We start from the raw sequence: 19,074 nt of genomic DNA on the forward strand, positions 1-19,074 counted from the left end.
TGATTGTTCTACTGTTAAAGTGAGCACAGAACCGACAGTTAGGTACGTTGTGTTTTGAGCCCAAACAAGTTAAACAAAAGGAGTGAAAGTCCCAATGTGTTATTTTGCTTGCCCCAGTGGAAACAAGTTATTAACTTTCTCTGATGGGGTACTTAGCTTTAGATGTCTTCTTTTTCTTGTGTGGACTGACTGACACACTGGCTAGCACTCTGCTACAGGCTCCGATGGCAAGAAAGAACTGAAATTATAGCGCCAACTGACTCCCTTTATACCTAGTTGTCTTTAAGTCAGTCAGGGAGTCCGGTGACTTCAAGAGGAGGAGAAAATTCTCTTGTAGTCGGGCTGGTCAAGGGCTTCCACAGCAGGAAGTCACATCAGTTATGACTGCAACAGTGACACATAAAGAGCATCTAGAGTTAATAGATGTAAAGCTGGGTAGTTACAGGTTAATAACAGAGTAGTGGTCCATGCATGGGGATTCCACAATTTGTTTTACAATAACCACTTTTATGGAGTAATATATAATTTCTGTTAAAAATTGAGCTTTCTACTTCACATTTTCTGAGGCCTAAAACTGGTCAAGACTTTTTTGTACCTTTGAGGATGAACCAAAGCATTTCTTAGTAAACTTATATGCCATGCCTCTCGTTTTTTGAAATAAAGAAGCTATAGGTTCATAGGTAGGTATTAGGCTATTGGCCCTAGGGCCAATATAAGCCTAGCCAAATGGTACCCTGGCTTTTGCCACCCAAGAAAATTATTTTCCTGTGCCCCTGTCAAGCACAGCCACAGAAGTGATCCTCGTGGTGAATTTCCTATCTCCCATCCAATCATCAAGATTTTTCTTGAAGTGTGCTAATGAGGAGCTTTGTTTGATATAGATAGGTAGTTTGTTCCAGAGTACGGGAGGTCTCTGGGACAGGAATCTATCCCTCCAGCATGTTCTGTTTATTGTGATAACAAGGTTTAGGTCCCTAGAGCGTGTAGCTCGGAGGGATTGGGATTTCTTTAAGTGGAGCATGTCCAACAGCTCTGGGTTTGACATAGCTTTGTATGTTAGGCAGAGATCGCCTCTGAGTAGGCGATATGTGACAGAGTAAAGCTGGAGTTTTTTGAGACAGTCTGTGTAGGGCATCTGTTTGAGGCTGGTAATCCTCTTTGTGAGGTATTTCTGCAGCCTTTCCAGTTGTTGTAGATGTCTTGTGAGGTACATACCAAAAGGGGCATTGTACTCTATAATGGGTCTAAAGAGTAATGAGTAGAGGGGAACAATGACCTCTTTTTTCCTGGATGAGAAACCTTTTGTGATAAGGTGTGCCACATAGAAGGATTTCCTGACTACTGTGGCAATATAATTATCAAAGGAGAGACTACTGTCCACCTGTGTCCCAAGGTCTCATCACACTTTCAGTGTTAAGTAGACTACCGCCTATGTGGTAGTTCATGGGCACAGAGTGTTTACCAAAAGGGATGACAATGCACTTTTTGGCATTGAGCTTGAGGCCATGGCTTTGACACCAGGCATCTGTCTCAGTGAGGCCCTTTTGTAGGATGTCCACATCGTTAGGAGTTTTGATTATGGCTCTTAGTTTGCAGTCATCTGCGAACTTTGTTAGCCAAGGACCTTCTGTGTTAGCCTGTACTTCAGAGAAGTAGATACCAAACAGGAGAGGACCCAAAACTGAACCCTGTGGTACTCCACTTGTCGCTGGTCTGAAGTTGGATTTAGAGTCTGCTACTTTCACAGTGTGGGTTCTGTCAGTGAGCCAGTTGGCAACCCATCTTGTGACATAGGGATTTATACCTAGTTTAGTGAGTTTATCTATAATTCCAGAGTGGGGGATGGTGTCAAAAGCCTTGGTGAGATCTAGATAGGCTGTGTGAACCACCTTACCCTCATGATCTACAGCTTTGGTGACCGCTTCAAAGAAGTCTATCAGGTTTAGGAGACATGATCTGCCATTTACAAACCTGAACTGGGTAGGGTCCAGAGTTTGGAGATTACCAATGTCACTGTTTACAAGTTCACTGATGATACGTTCCATAGCCTTGCACACCAGGCTCGTCAGGCTAATGGGGTGGTAATTCCTGGGGTCCGTGGTGGCTCCCCCTTTGTGGAGTGGGATAACCATTGATGTGTGCCATTCAGTGGGCACAAAGCCTGAGGTGAGGCTATGATTGAACATGGTACTTGGGTGGAGTGCCAATTCGTTCTGTAGTCCATGTAGAACGCAGGCTGGGATGTTGTCAGGTCCCATGAATGCTGTGTTCTTGGCTTTGGAGAGTGTGTTTTTTACCTGAGCAGCTATGATTACAGGAACTTTGCATTCTTCTGGTATAGAGATGGGCCCTTTAGGTGGTGAGAGAGGGGTAAAGTTAGCACTGAACCTATCTGCCAGGATGTTGACAATATCAGTTGGTTCTGTATATTTAGTGCCATTGTGCTGTAACTCAGAGCAGATCTGAGTGTTGCCATTGAGATTCTTGACACAGCTATAGAATGCTTTGTGGTTGTCTTTAGAATCAGTGGCAATTTTGTTATCGTAACTAGCTTTGAAGGATTTTATGAGGGATCTCAGCTTCTTACTGAGGCTGACCATGGAGTTCCTACAATCATGGGATTTTACTCTTTTTTTGCAACAGTTTCTTTCTTCTGTTGTAGAGTTTGTTTACGGCAGGGGACCACCAAACTGGCTTTTTTTTTTAGGAGGATAGCATCTTGGTTCTGTTAGGGATTGCACGATCCATGCACTCGTGTAAGTGCTTATAAAGTGCATTTGTATAGGATTCAGCAATCGTACCTCTATTGTCCGTCAGCATGGGTGTCGTGAAGTTTGCCACTTCTTTCTTAAGAAGCGTGAAGTTGGCTTTGGAGACATTTTTTTACGGTGGTTTCCCTAATGGGAGGTGGGATGTGGATGTCTAGGGTGATTAGCTTGTGGTCGGATCTGACCAATGAGGAATTGACCTCTGGTGTGGAACATCGGTTGTCCATGTTGGTAATGACCAGGTCAAGGATATTGCTGCCCCTGGTGGGGGTGTGGATATGTTGATCCAAGGCGTTGGAATTTATGAATTCCAGAAAACATTGAGCATAAGAGTTGGTACATGAGTAGTTTTCCCAGTTAATGGTGGGGTAGTTAAAATCGCCCATTATTAGGGTGTTAGGTTGTACGCTAATATTTTCCAGTGTATCAAGAAATGAGGAGTGGGAATCCTGGGGCATAGTGGGGATCTGTAGCAAGCTACAATTTGGATTGCAGTCTTGCCCAGAGTTAGCTGCACTTGGATAATCTCAGATGCATTATGCTGGACAACCAGCCTGGAGGTGTGGATATCCTTAATGAATATGGACACGCCACCACCTTTAATGTTTCAGTCCAGGTTAGGTGGCCAAAAGGTGTGGTATGAATTATAATCAAAATACCACAATAAAATAAAAAAACAAATTAAATAGAGGGAAGAACCACAAACCAGTGACCACCAAAATACTTTTATTACTCCTGACGTCTCGGCTGCAAGCCTTCAAGGAAGATAAAAACATGAGGAATCTCTGATATATATATATTATAACTCATTAATCAATAAAACAATTAATAAAACTATTAAAGCATATTAAGACCCTTTAAAGCAGCAGAGTTACATTTCAGAGCAAAATTTTCCAATTAAACTCTGAATTCATGCCTTTTGAGCTTAGAGTGTCAAACTTAAGAATGTAAAGAGCTCCTTTATATAGTAACTTGTTTTTCATACAAGAATCCAAGGGAACCTTACATAGCTGGCTTTAGGCAACAGCAAACCCTGCGGTCGCTGGGGGCCCCTTGTTCCTGGGGGGCCCCCAACCACAGCAAGTTATCTTATCTTGATATTTTGTAATGTGTTTGTCAAACCAACAAAAGCTAGTATAGCAATTCTGTATAATTAATAAACTAAGTGAGTAATAACAACTCTTACATATATCGCTTTTAAAATTCAAAGATACCTCTAGTTATAATAGCAGTGTTTTATCAAGTAACAGGCTTCACAATTCCATTTAATATTTTACCACTGACATAGGGCCCCTGTCTTAGTTAAACCTTGCTGGTCGGGATCTACTTTGGTAGCCCAAATTTATACTTACCTGAACTGCAGATTACCGAGACCACAACACTGAAATTGCAATAAACTAAACCTTCACCCTTTGGTTGACATTCTCGAATAAAACTAACAAAATAGCCAGTTTTAGGTACCTGCAATACCTGTGGCTGAAAGGGGCCCCCTTAATCATTCTTGACTGTGTGGAAACACCACAAAGGCTGCTGATGATTGTGAAAAAATGAGGAAAAAATTTATTAATTTCATGATTATGCTCTTTAAGCTGAACAGGACTGTGATATGGTCCTGTTAGGTTAAAGCTGATAATGAGTATGAGCAAGGTAAGCACTACAGGGATCAAAGCCCAGACTGATTGATCTCAGTGCGGGATGGTTTTCTCTTTCAGGGAGTTTTATAAATACTGACAGAACACCAGATTCTACATATCTCAACTTCTTTACTGAAGAAATCTGGATAATGCCAAAAATATTAGCAGAATAAAGGCTCAAAATCAGGAAAATGTGTTAAATATTAACTCTAATTCGGTAGAATAACACCTTTTGCATCAACATGCATTTTTGGACAGTGGGAAGTATAAAAATCTGATGTCTGGATTTACTGACTGTCTGTAGTCCTGAATGATTTACCAGCAAATCAAACTTTTTACAAAGGACAAAGCAAAATTATTAGGCAAAATCAGTGAATGTCTCTGAAATCAGGAACAGTGACAGGTATGCATTACTACTCAATGAGATAAATAAAATGACTTACCCCTACTGTTGTGTGGCAGTACCAGTGTTGCTTAATGTATTGCTATTTACTGAAATAAAAAAATAACTAGTATTGCTGTGTCTTAATGCTTGTGTGTGTGTAAGTAAAAAATATCACAGATTATTATCTGTGCACACACCCAATAATGTCAGGACGCATACATTATTCTTTTGGGCATCAATAAAAAAGTGCCACTAAAAAGTAATTACATTTCAAAACTAAGGCATAAAATATATCACAGAACATTCAGACTGATCTTTTAGGAGTCTAGTGGCCTCACTCCCAGACTGTATAAATGGATACGGCGAGGCCCCCTTAATCATCCTTGACAGTGTGGGTTTCCTACAAAAGCTGCTGTTGGTTGTGGAAAATGAGCAGAAAGAAAGGTATGAATTTTCTGATTATAGCCTTTAGCCTGATATAACCCTGTTAGGATAAAGCTAATAATGGTCTCTGCACTCAGCTGTACCCATTCTAAAAACATCCCTATTGAGATGTGTGTGCCTGTGTGTACAGAAAGTTGTTGCAGGTTATAGGGGGGGGGGGTGGCTGGGGATTGTGTTATTGTTCCTTTAATTTTCATCACAGTTAAACCATAGAGGTGTGGAGAGGAGGTCATTATAGCTTGTGCTTGGGCTGAGGACAATGTGGTCATTGTTTATTTTATTTTTCTCAAAGACCTCAGAGGTGTACAAAGAAGGTTAGTACAGCTTGTGTAGGACCACTATACTGCCTAGCAGCATCAACATAGAATTCATTACTGTAATCATTATTTTTTCACTTTTCTCACAATCACACATCAGGCATGTATATAGCTGGATGCCTTTGGGGGTTAGGGCTGAGGAGTGAGGAAGCATGTATATGTACATCAGCAGTCACTTATAATACACGACTGCAGCAATTTGAACTTCTGCTTTCATCCCACTCTAACACCAGAGGAATGTGTAGGCAGGGAGTCTTTTTTTTTTTTTTTTGGAAGGTTAGACAGGCAGGCAGTATTCCCAGACAGGAACTATGTATCCTCACAACAGTTGTCTTGTTAGTTAATTGTCAGCTACTATTTTGTCAGATTTGGACATTAAGTATTGGGCAGAATTTAGGTCTTAAAAAAAAAAGACTGAAATTCTTTTCTTACTCATGACTTTTGTTTATGCCACCATTGGATTAAAATGTTGGGGAAAACCTCTAAAATGCATCCCAGAGCATCTATAACCTCTATGATTTCAGAAGACACCAGCTTAACTGAGTTATTTCTTAAATGTTTTTACTGGTTTTATTTTTTGGGGTTGGGGGTTGGTATAATAGTTAAGGTGTTTGCCTCACAGACACAGGGTACAGGGTTTGATTTTCACATTTGGAAGGGAAACTGGCTAAGCCTCAAAGGGCCCACAAGGGCAGCCAGCCTAAAACTTACCTATGAACCTGTGTTGTCTTGGTCAATAAAGGTGTGTTGCAAGGATGCCAGGGAAAACTAAAGCCGAACAACAACACTTAATTTCTTTCCTTAGTCATAATTTCTGTTCAAGCCATCATTGGATGAAAAGGCTGTATAAAAAAAAAAAAAAAAACTTTAAAATGCACACCAGACCACATACGAAGTTATGGCTTCTTGAGAAAGCTAAAGAGTACGGCAAAATGTGAGAAAAGGAAGAAAAAAGTAATGTGCACAGTATGGGGAGCCCAAGACGGGAGGAAACAGAGTCAGCACTGGAGGGTGTGTGAGTGCGCATGTGGGGTGGGGTGGGGGTGGGCTGAAAAGTACAGTTTTGTACCTACCATAAATGTAGATGTTCGAGGATCCACATTGCTGCAGTCATAACCTGGGGGTAGTCCGCTGTCCTCGGTCGGCCCGAATACCAAAGAGCTAGGCTGGCGTCGGTCATTGTCGCCTAGAGCTGACGTCAGTACGTAGTAGTACTTAAGCGCATGACCGACGCCATATCCTCAGTCTTTCTTGCCCCAGATGTCAGAAGGCCTAAAAATGAAGGCCAGAACTAAAGTAGTAAAAGCCCAACAACCATCAGAGTGGAACTAAAGAGTATCCCAAAAAGAAACCCAGCAACCACAACTATAGAGGGGAAGGAGGGAGGGATAATTGGACTGCAGCAATGTGGATCCTCGAACATCTACATTTATGGTAGGTACCAAACTGTACTATGTTCTTCGTCTCACATTGCTGCAGTCATAACCTGTGGGTAGAATCCCAAAGCAAAGGAAAAGGGAGGCTGGCAAACTACAAAGCATTAGGAGCTGCTAACATGCCCTGTAAAACTGCAGTGGCAAACCCAGCCCTGGACTTGGAATAAAGAGGGAGATGGTAATGCTTAGTAAAAGTGTGTACTGAACTCCAAGTAGCTGCCTCCAAAATATCCTTAGTAGCTACACCCCTTAGAAAAGCAGTAGAAGTGGCAGTAGCCCTAGTAGAATGAGGTCTGATCCCAGCAGTAACATCCTTCCCATGATGAGAATAACAAAAAGCAATACAATGACCAATCCACTTTGAAATAGTCTGCTTTGAAACAGCTTTCCTTGTGAACTCAAAGCAAAGGAAACAAATAACTGTTGAGTCTGTCTGAACTCCTTAGTTCTGCTCAAATAGTAACGTAACTGCCTGTGGATATCCAAAGAATGCAAGACTTTTTCCCCTTTATTTTGGGGATCAGCATAAAAAGTAGGCAAATGAATAGACTGGTTCAAGGCCACATTAGAAACCACTTTAGGCATAAAAGTAGGGTTAGTTCGCAAAGAAACTCTATCCTTATGAAATATCAAAAAGGGTTCAACTGCCATGAGAGCCTGCAATTCAGGTACCCTCCTAGCAGAAGTAATGGCCAACAAAAAAGCAGTCTTCCAAGACAAAAACTTCAGTTCAGACGTAGCTGCAGGTTCAAAAGGAGGTAAAGTAAGTTTCTCCAAAACAAAATTGAGATCCCAGGAAGGAGTAGGAGCTCTACGTGGAGGTCTTATATTCTTTGCCCCTCTAAGAAAGTGTTTGAACAAAGGATGAGAAAATAAAGGAGGGTCACAATCATAGTGAGCAGAAATGGCTGCAGCATGAACCTTCACAGAAGAGAATGACAAACCCTTGTCCAGTAATTCAGTAAGATACTGTAATGCAAAACTCAAATTAGGCACTGAAACATCAAAACCCTTTGCAGTGCTCCAAAGAAAATATCTCTTCCATTTATCAGCATAAACTTTTCTAGTGCTAGGCCGCCTGGCTTCCAAAATGACATTCAAAACCTGTTGAGGAAGCTGAGACCCCACCGGCTCCATCACAGAATACGCCAGGCTGTCAGATGGAGGGACTGCCCCCGAACATTGAGAAAATGATTGTTTGACTGGGACAACAAATGAGGAACCTGTGGCAGAAGCCAAGGAGGCTCCTGGATTAAACTCCTCAGCAGAGGATACCAATGCTGACGTGGCCAATCTGGTGCTATTAGAATCATGCAAGGCTTGTCCTGTCTGACTTTCAAGAGTACCTTGGGGAGAAGAGGCAGAGGAGGAAAAGCATAAACGTGAAGGTTGTTCCAACTGAAAGATAGAGCATCCACTTTCCAAGAATCTGGGTGGAACATCTTTGTGCAAAATTTTGGAAGTTGAAAATTCAGTGGAGAAGCGAACAGATCTATGTCTGGAGTTCCCCAAGCCACAGTCAATTGTTTGAAAACCTGAGGGTCCAGTTTCCACTCGTGGGGATCCACAATTTGCCTGCTCAATAAATCTGCTAGGGAGTTCTGAGCTCCTGGCAGAAACCGTGCTTGAAGATTGATTCGAAAACTCAGAGCAGTCTCCCACAAAATCATTGCTTGCCTGCAAAGAGGGTAGGAATGGGTTCCCCCCTGCTTGTTGATGTACCACATGACTGTTGTGTTGTCTGTTTGAATCAACACCTGTCCCGGCTGAAGCAAGTCCTTGAAGGCCATCAAGGCAAATTGAACTGCTAACATCACCTTCATGTTGATATGCAAATGTAATAGCTTGGGAGGCCACATGTCTTGTATCCATTTCCCATTGAAGTGTGCTCCCCAAGCCAAGTCCGAGGCATCCGTCGTTAGAATCTGACTCGCCTCTGGTCGGGTCACAGAGAGTCCCTTGTTTAGGTGACATTCCTGAGCCCACCACAAGAATTCCTTCTGGATGCAAGGTATAATCCGAATGACAGTGTCCAAACCGTGGCAGTGTTGAGTCCACACACTTTTGAGATACCATTGTAGCTTCCTCATATGCAGTTTGGCATTGGGAAGTACTAGAATGCAAGATGCCATGAACCCCAAGGCTTGAAGGACTGTCCTTGCAGTCGGCCTGGACATTACTGATAACTGCTGGAAGTAAAGATGAAGAGTTCTTTGTTTGTCCGGGGTCAGAAATGCCATCTGAGAAGCTGTCTTCAGTCTCACACCCAGAAAGCACATGTCCTGAGAGGGTACTAGACTGGACTTTATTTCGTTCACAGAATACCCTAGGCACCTTAAAACTGCCATTACATACTTGAGATGTTGTAGTAATATGTCTTTGTTTTGAGCAAGAATCAGGCAATTGTCCACATAAGGGTAAATTTGTATTCCTCTCTGTCTGAAGAAAGCAATCAAAGGAGCCAGAACTTTTGTGAATACTCTGGGTGCAGTAGATAAACCAAAGGGCAATGCAGAGAACTGATAATGTGAAGTACCAGCCTGAAATCTCAGGAATCTCCTGCAACTGGGCCTGATAGGGATGCGAAGACAGGCCTCTTTGAGATCCAGGGTTACCATCCAGTGATCTTTGCCTAGCATAGGCAGAAGCTGTTGTAATGTTAACATCTTGAACTTTGGAATGTCTAGGTAGGTATTGAGAATGGACAAATCCAGAACTGGCCTCCAAGTGTTTCCTTTCTTTGGCACTAGGAATAGACGGGAATAAAATCCTAGGCCTACTTCTGACGGAGGGACCACCTGAATTGCCTCCATCTGCAAAAGCAGAGAAATTTGCTCCTGAGCCTCCAGCCTTTGCTGAGGAGGCACATCCGGCATGCCTTTGAAAGGAGGAAAAGTGTGAAAAAAAAACTTGTAACCTTGATTTATTACATCCAACACCCATTGGTCCTGGGTGACCAAATTCCAGTTTTGTTTGAAAAGTCCCAACTTTCCTCCTAGAGGAGCTGCCAGTAAAGAAGGGTCTGGCAGCGGAAGATACAGGTCATTGGGTCTGCTTACGAAAGGGCTGACCCCTACCATCCCCAGAAGACTGTGCAGGGGAGCTCCAAGTCCTAGGCCTGAAGGAACCCTGAGCGTGAGCCCTGCCTCTACCACGTCTAGACCTGCCCTTAGACTGATAATCCGAAGAAGGATAAGACCATCCTCTAGCAGGCCAATTCCTACTAAACTTAGGGGGCTGCACCTGCATAAAATCCTTGACCGTCTGCATAGACTTAGCCTTATCTTCCATCTTTTTCAAAACTGATTCCACAGGAGGGCCAAAAAGTACTTCAGATTGAAGAGGAGCATCCAAAATCCGAGCCTTAACATGTTCTGACAAATTTTGATCCTTAAGCCAGGCATGTCTACGAATAACTGAACCTGTAGCAGTCACCCTGGATGAAGCCTGAAGAGCATCAAAACCACACTGCAAAGAATGTTTGCCAACTTGATCTGATGCATGAACCAACTCCTGGAGCTCCTTACACTCTATACCCTCAGATAAAGCATCCACCTTAGATTTCAATTGGCCTAACAAAAAATTCTGATACTTCAGCATATGAAATTGGCAATTCAAAGCCCTCACAGCTAACGTAGAGGAGGTGTACACTTTTTTCCCCCCACCTATCTAACGCTCTAGAATCCTTATCCAAAGGAACTGGATTCTTAGCCACAGAGGCCCTAACACCCTTCGGACCTTGAATAATAGTTTCCGGATCAGCTCTAGGACTCTTGTACAAATACTTATGTGCTTCTGGAACTCTGTAATACCTGTCTGGCTTAACAGGGGCCGGAGGCAAAGAATCAGGATTAAGGGAAGATTCAGAAAAAACATCCTGAACAACATCTAAGACAGGAGGAATAGCCAAGGGCCTATGTTGTGGCAGAAACAAAAATTCCCTAAGCCTTTTCCAAGAATCTGAAAAATCTTGACCTTCCCACTTGAAATGTTCCCTCATGGAATGTAAAGTCTCAGAAAAGAAAAATCCTCTGGAGGAGAAGCAGACGGACAGGAGTCCTCTGCATCTGAATCTGAATAGGAAGGAAATCCTGAATTTCTTCAGCTGAGGATTCAGAGTAGTCAGAGGAATGATCCATTCCTCTAAATCTGCCTCCACCCTAGGCCTCTTCTCTGGGGGGCATAGAACCCTGATCAAAGTAATCAAGTCCTCTGCCATTTTCAACATATGCTTTTAGGAACAGGGGCTGGAGAGCTAGAACTATGACCAGGGCCAACAAGACAAGGTTTGGCCTTAGCATGGCCTTTAGCCACTGAAGTAGAAGGCCTAATAACCTTTGTAAAGCTGGAACTACAGACACCTGAGAAGCACCCTCAGCCTGGCCTAACTCCTGAGAGGCCAACTCCTGTAAAGTAAAGGCTCCCCTGGGATTCAGTGAACCCTCGGCAGGATCCACAGATTCAACCGAGGCTCAGAACCGGCGCCTGCAATGGACGACTCATCCGTTTAGACCTTAAAGTTTTTCCTTACGCTTTTAGCGGTAGCGGCGCCGGAGGATCCGACGGCATGTTATAGTTACACCGTTTACCAAAACAAGCCTGGCACAGTCTAATCTTCGTTTAATGGTGCGCTTATTAAATCTAGCACAAAGCGACACCCGACCACGTCGTGCTCAGGCCCCAAACAAGGAATACAGAAAGAATGATAATCCCTATGAGGTATCTGTTTCCCACAAGAAATACAATTATTAACTTTTTCTGACATCCGGATAACTGAGGCAAGAAAAGACAAAAATTTCCCCAACGGGGTACTTAGCCCAACTTGGTCTTCGGTCTGAAACTCGATAAATGAAAATTTCAGAACGCCGAACGGCACTTGCAAACGCTGCTTCTGCTTCGGACCACGCGGCAAGAAAGACTGGGGATATGGCGTCGGTCATGCGCTTAAGTACTACTATGTACTGACGTCAGCTCTAGGTGACAATGACCGACGCCAGCCTAGCTCTTTGGTATTCGGGCCGACCGAGGACAGCGGACTACCCCCAGGTTATGACTGCAGCAATGTGAGACGAAGAACATCAGTAAGCAGTGCCTAGGGCACCATTTTGCCTAAGCCCAGTCCTGTACATTGAGGAATTGTAATGTATAATTGTTGCAACTTAATGCCAGTAACTGTGAATGTCCCTTTGTGATATGGACCAACATAGTTTGGTACATAGGGCTGTTGTATTGTAAGAACATTGTAGCTACGGGTCAGTTGATCTGTACCACTCCTAAAAGTTTGCAACATGAAATAAGAGGCTGCTTAGGAGGAGTGGTAGTGACAGGGTGATACTTGGACTGAAAGTGCCTCAGGGGCCCGACTTGACATTTGCTGGGGACCCCCAAAATGCTAACACCGGCCCTGGAACCTTATCAATTCTTTCTAAAACTGTGCCCTGCAAACCTTTTGCAGAACTTTGATGTTCATTCTGAAAATGCACTGCCACTGAACTAGATTCTTTAACATTAATTATGTCTCTAATATGTTCCAACAGTCTTACTTTAAAAGCTCTCTCTGTTTGTCCAATATAAAACTTGCCACAAGGGCACTTCAAGGCATAAATAATGCCTTCTGTACTACATTTAAAACTACCTTTAACATTAAATTTCCTTCCATTAATATATTCAAAACTATTTGTAACATATTTACAAGCTTTGCACTTTCCACACACCTGAGTATCTACATAGGGAATAATAAAATCTAAATTAACTGGGGGCATGATGAATTTACCTTTAACTAGCATATTTTTCAAACTTCTCCCCACCCTGTAAGACACTTTAAGTTACTTGGGACGCCATGGATACATTTCTTTTTTAGATTGCAAATAATTCCAGTAGTATTTTACTAAATTAATCACAATATCACTAAAACAACTATTATATCCGTTTCAGAATTTACTAAATTATATTCATGTTTATATCTTCCTTGAAGGCTTGCAGCCATGACATCAGGAGTAATAAAAGAATTTTGGTGGTCACTGGTTTGTGGTATGAATTATAGAATGGTAATGCAGGGGTGCTCTCTGGAGCCTTGAACCAGGTCTCTGTCACTGCACAGATGTCGATGTTCTCCATTTTAAGGAGTGCCTTGAGTGACTGCATTTTGAGGTTTAGATTTCTAGCATTAAGTAGCATTACCCTCAGATTTTGCTTGCTTGCACCTGTTACAGTGGTGAATTTGTCATTTGAACCTTGCCTAAAAAAGACACTATAGGGGTGGCAAGAGCCTTAGCCATTATCCGGAATCCCAAGGGTGACAGGTGCAGGCCATCTCTGGCAAAGCATCGTGGTTTGTCGATCATGTCATCCCAGGCAGACAGATACTGGATCCCCTTAGAATGACACCAGAAGCTTAGCCAATTGTTGAAGTCAATCATTTTGTCCTTGTACTGTGGCATCATTCTGGGTGACGGCAGGATGCTACTCAGGGCTAGGGTCATACCTGCCTGGGCTACAAGATTGGACAGCTCCTCCATGTCTCTTTTCATGTAGCCCAGGGAGGTACATCTCAGGTCATTCACACCAACATGGACAATGACAGAGTCATATTTGTACTTGTTGTGGAGTGACCTGAGTGCGTGCGTTATGTGGTGGATCCTGGCAGCTGACAGTAACTTTCTCCTTGTTTAGCCTGATGAATGGAACATCAGTGTACCTGACTATAGAGTCACCTATGACTAGAGTATTGGGTACGTTGTTATGCCTTATGGGCTGTGGTTGAGTGGCACACTGAGTTTGTGGGCTATGTTGGGGGGTGGAGGTTGTTTGCGTTTCTGCTTTGGAGGTCCCTGTTGCTTGGGTAAATTTTTATTGAGAGCATCCGGGAATGTAGGTGTGTGTTTTGTGTTTCTATGTGTGTGTTTTGGGGGACTATGTGATGAGTGTGGTGTGGTGCAAGTGTTTACCTTCTCCTCTTGACTGTCTAGTACAGTCTTGGGTGAAGAGAGCTTTGCTTCCAGTTTGGCTATATAAGTGCATCTCTCACAGGTTGTAGTGTTGGGTGGTAGGAGGTGAGGTTTGTCTGTGTGCATGAGGTAATTGCCCCAAGATGCCCAGATTCATCAGGTAGATAGGAGAAAACACCAGGAGCTGACCCTTAGACATGCCTGGATAGGTGCTTATTTATTAAGTACTAAAAACTGTTTTCCTCTAGACAAGTGAGGGAAAGTTGAGTGCTGTTCGTAATTTGTAGCTTATTTAGTGCTTACAATGAGTTCTGAACAAGTGCTGAGCTCAAAGAAACAGATCTGAGTGCTGAAACTAGAAAACTGGCTAGTTCTAAGAAACAAAATTAAGCTAGAAGGCTTCCCTCCAACACACAAAGGCTTGGGGGCTCAGAAGCTTACAAACAGTCCTGGATACAGCAAATCTGTATCTGGACTAGGCGACTTACAGAAAAGGCAGGAAACAAGCTTAGAAAAATGCTTTTTGTTTTTTTGTTTTTGTAAAGTGGAAAGGGGAAAGGAGGAGCAGAAACTAAGTGGGTTGGCCTTCTCAAATGTTTTCCCTGGATTAGGTAGACTATGGTAATGACACTAGACTGGGAGGAGTGTCCCAGATCAAATTTGCAGTAGAGGTGGGCAACTGCAAAGCCACCAAGTATAAAAACAGTTGCTTCCTCCATTCTGCAGGTAAAAATGTCTTCTTTTAGATGGGACATGCACTCATAATACATAGGAGTTTCTCAAAATAGACCCTGATTTTACTTTCTTCTAAATCTGAAGACTTACTTGACTTCTCCAGTGCTAGTCAACCAAAATGATGCCACCCTGACAGAATGTCAACTTACAAACATCTTTAGAGCCTAGGTTTAATATTATTCTCTTAAGAAAACACTTCACAGAGAACAGTTTTCCACTCATTTCTTATTGTCTGTTGTAATATGCTAACTTTTACTGAAATATTCAGTGGTGAAGCTGAAATGGTGAACAGTAACCATGCATTCCCAATTTTTCGTCTCAAATTATGGGAGTCCATCCTACCCAAACTTAAAGACACTTCATTTTACCCCACATTCCATGGAGACTGCTAAAATCTCATCAACTTAATCAAGTTAAATGTTCCTGCCACCCAACAGATTATATAACCTAAATCAGCTATTACCTCTCCTCCACTAGTTTCCACTGCTTCAAGTTTCCCACTTCAGACTTCTCTACACAAAGTTTATATACATTACTTTTATCTTCATACGTGTAAAGCAAGTTATGTACTTTAATGTATACTGATACCAGTTTAATTTTTATCCTCTTACTTTACTGGTTTATGTACTTTTGCAGTCACTTTCTTTGTATTTTATTCATGGTAAATCCATGGTTTTGTTACTTTGCAAGAGCGGTCATATTACTGAACCCAGTATGAGACTGAGATTAGTCAGAAGTGATCACTGCTCTATACTGGTTAAGAAATTCAATAAATAAATGAATGAAGTATTTGTCACATATTTGTGTTTGCACTTAAAGTAACGGAAACAAGTAAGTTGCTGTTAACCTGGACATACACATTACCTTCTGTCACCTTTTCTGTGTCTATATTCTTCAACCTTTCTCTCAGGTGATGCTGCTTCTTTTCATCTTCCTTACTCTCTTGCTGTTCTTTAACGCTCATTTCTTTGTCCTCCTTCTTCTTTTGTCTCATCTTCTCCTGAGCAGACTTTGATAAGGTAAATTTAATCTGTGCATGAAGTACATTGAAATATATGTATACAAGAAGTTTATAATTATTTTATATAAGACTTGATTCTGAAAACTATATCAAATGATATAAAAACAGAAAGCTTACATCTGCTTTATATAGTACCTTAGTCTGAAAACTAGTGTCTTTCTACAACACCTCTGTAGTTTTGTTTTGCAAAATTTCACATTTGAAAGGGTTTTACATTCCTTATACAATCTTTTTCACATGATTAAAAGGTTTCTCAATGGCTTTTCAACTACTAACAAAAAGCGACAGCAAAGAGGTATCATATTTTAAATTATGACAGTGTCAATTTAATTTTAAAAACTTACTGCAATCCATATCCTAGTACAAGAAGATGCTAGAGAAAGAGCTGTGATTTGAAGAATGCAGTCAAGCTCAATGAAACTTTTAATTCCTAAAAATGTTTTGTATAGCCATGTATGTATCTCCTCTACTGTAAGATCACATTTTTGTGAGCCATGTTTCACACTTGAGAACCTTTTTCTCTTTTCCCCAGTATTGTACAACTATACAGATAGCATGTATATATATATCCAAGGGGATATAAGGGGGGCAGTGGTAAAGTCCCATCTATGGGGGGTCAAAGGAACTTGCTCTAGTGCAAAAATGAACGTTTAAAGTTATTTCACCTACAATTTTAGATGGTGTATCTTTCAATAAGTATGACTCATACAGTACACCTCGGGGGGGGGGGGGTCTGTTCATAAAGTCACTTCCTATCCAACAGTAAGAGAATATGACATGAGGAGAAAACATCATTTACAAATTATTGCATTTGGTTTATGCCTGAGCCTGTTTCAATTTGGCTTTTTCTAAAATATAGGATTGCTTCTTCCTTGTATTTTTCTCATCATCTATTACACCACACAGGCAACGGGGGTCTGGATGGAAAGATGACAAAATCAGCAAGTAGAGGAGAGTAGTATTGCTGGAAGTGAATTCATCCTCAAGTCTTAGTGAGTACCTTCATGAGTTGGACCCTGTTTTTACATGACACAAATATATAGACTATATTTTATACAGCATATATCATGGATAGAAGTAGATTACAAATATAAAAGACAGCTGGGTGCACAAGTCCCTGAACAAAAGCTGCCCAATCCTGATAGGCACACTGGTGCCAGGACTAGAAAAATGACAGTGTAGAATCCTCAAGACATAAAAACATTCCTACAATGGGATTAGGCCAACTTCAAGGGAAGGATGGCCTTCTACATTGTAGAAATAAAATTGTAGTCCACAAAAATTGACAGGCCAAAACGAGCCATAAAGATGATAGAATGGACTACTGAAGATAAGAAAAAAATCTTGTATTGTTACTATTATGAAAGAAGCTCAGAATTTCTGGATAGAAGAGATTTAAAAAGAGTAAGACAGAAATTAGAGGAAATAAAAAAAAATTTACAAGAAAAACTGTCAAAAGCTTCAAATGCAAATTTGTTTTCATTAATACAACAGATTCATGAAAAAAACATTATATAAACCAAGAAACCTTGGCCTGTTTGGAAAAAGAAGCTACTGAGGAAGTGCGAAAATATAAACAACAAAATCTACAGATTTTTGAGAGGCATAAAAAAGAAACATCGACATGAGAAAGAAAAAGATTTAATATGGCGCAACATTTATGCAATGGAGAAAGCAAAACTAACCAATACAAAAAAAAAAGCACCAATGATATTAGAAGAGAAACAAAGGCAAAGGAATCTGGATATGGAAAATTTTACAATGCAAAAAATAAGAAAGTAAAGGGGAAAGTAGAAAAGAGGATAAGCAATGGAGAAATTAAAGAAATACTGCAAAGAGATCAGCTATGTGGGTAAAGACAAGCCCAACAAATAACAGTAAAATGACAAAAAACAAAGATCCAGTCAACACAATTTTAGGCAAGAAATAAAACCTTTTAATTTACTTGGAAAGTGCTTTCACACCAAGTTGCTGCTTTATCAAACCATAAAAGCACACAATAAAATACATTTTATTCTAGCTAAAACATCTCTAATGAAAGTCTTTCGGCTTTTCCTGGTTAGGGATCGCCACAGCTGAACAACCGTCCGCTAATGATTGGCAGTAGATTTTTATGGTACCGAGTTGGCAGCCTGACGCCCAACCTTCAAAGAAGGCATGCCCATTCATGCACGCACCTACCTGCATGTCTTTAACGTCACTCGACCATGGGGAGGACATGCAGACTCCAAACAGAAGGCGCTACAGCCGAGAATCGAATGGGAGAACCTCTTGCTGTGAGGCGACAACGCTAACCGCTGCACCACCGGGGCTTTAGTTAAAACATCTCTTATGAATCTAATAAAACAATCAGTGAAACAAATCCCATGATCTCAAAGCCAATTTTAAAGGAATCACATTATTTAGTCAAGACTTTATTTTATTCTTTGCTTTTATGGTCTGATGAAGCTCCGACTTGGCGTGAAAGTGCTTACCAAGTAAATTAAAAGATTTTATTTCTTGCCTAAACCTATGCTGATTGGACCTTTGTTTTTTGCCAAGTTGAAGAAATAGAAACTGAAGTCATGGATTATCTAAGAAGTGAAGGATTTAGTGTAGAAAATCCAACATCACAGCATGATGGAACAGGGAGTCCCCATATTAAGGAAAAACAGGTGGAACAGAAAGCATCTGATCAGCTGCCACATAGAGATACTATGCAGCCTTCAGTAGGAAACCAGCTCAAACGTTCAGCTGGAGTTGCACAGCAAGAGAAAGAAAAGGAAACCGTGGCAACTGTGATGCAGTCAATGTTGCAGAGTGATAGGCCAGTGAATTCCTATATGAAAGAGAAAAGGATGATGCAAGATGCAGCTGAAGAGAATATGTCACAGGAAGATGTTCTGGAACTAGCTGTAGAATGCCTTCAGGAAATGGAGAGCAAAGAATGTGCCCTCAGTTTAGAAGAAAATAATCTAAGGGAAGAATTGCTTGATTTAACAGAGATGGATAGACATATTAAGATTAATGAAAGAAATAGATTGCAGAAAGTCAGTAAGACCCAAAATGTTAGAAGTCTGATAAAACAAATGAACACAGTAATCAAGACTATTAACAGAAATTCATGTGACAAAACAGAACTAAATAGGATATATTACTGCGCAGCTAAATTAATAACAAATAAAGTCTTAACACAAAAATACAGTGCAATTAGATAAAGAAAGGGAAGAAATCAAATGTCATCATGGAAGATAAAGAAAACTATAAAACAATTAAGACAAGACGTGTTAATATTAGAAGAGTATAGAAGAGGGAAGAGATCAACTAAAACACTTGGAAAGACAGACGTGATAAAAGCAACATGTAGCATTACTACTATAAAGCAATTAAGACAAGAAGTGTCACTGT

At 41.1% G+C, this 19,074-nt stretch overlaps 1 protein-coding gene across 3 annotated transcripts in view; it reads right to left on the reverse strand.

Moving 5' to 3' along the window:
* Positions 1-19,074, reverse strand: part of TOGARAM1 (TOG array regulator of axonemal microtubules 1) — a 1,826,974-nt gene that overhangs the window by 834,031 nt on the left and 973,869 nt on the right. For 2 of the 3 annotated variants that reach the window (XM_044074274.1, XM_044074273.1), the window contains exon 11: positions 15,531-15,696. In XM_044074274.1, coding sequence (XP_043930209.1) covers positions 15,531-15,696 — 166 coding nt within the window. The remainder of the gene's footprint in view (positions 1-15,530; positions 15,697-19,074) is intronic. The other variant, XM_044074275.1, reaches the window with a different exon arrangement.

The sequence above is a fragment of the Protopterus annectens genome, chromosome 6.part0 (assembly GCF_019279795.1).
Source record: "Protopterus annectens isolate FY-2018-M chromosome 6.part0, PAN1.0, whole genome shotgun sequence".
Taxonomy (NCBI): Eukaryota; Metazoa; Chordata; order Ceratodontiformes; family Protopteridae; genus Protopterus; species Protopterus annectens.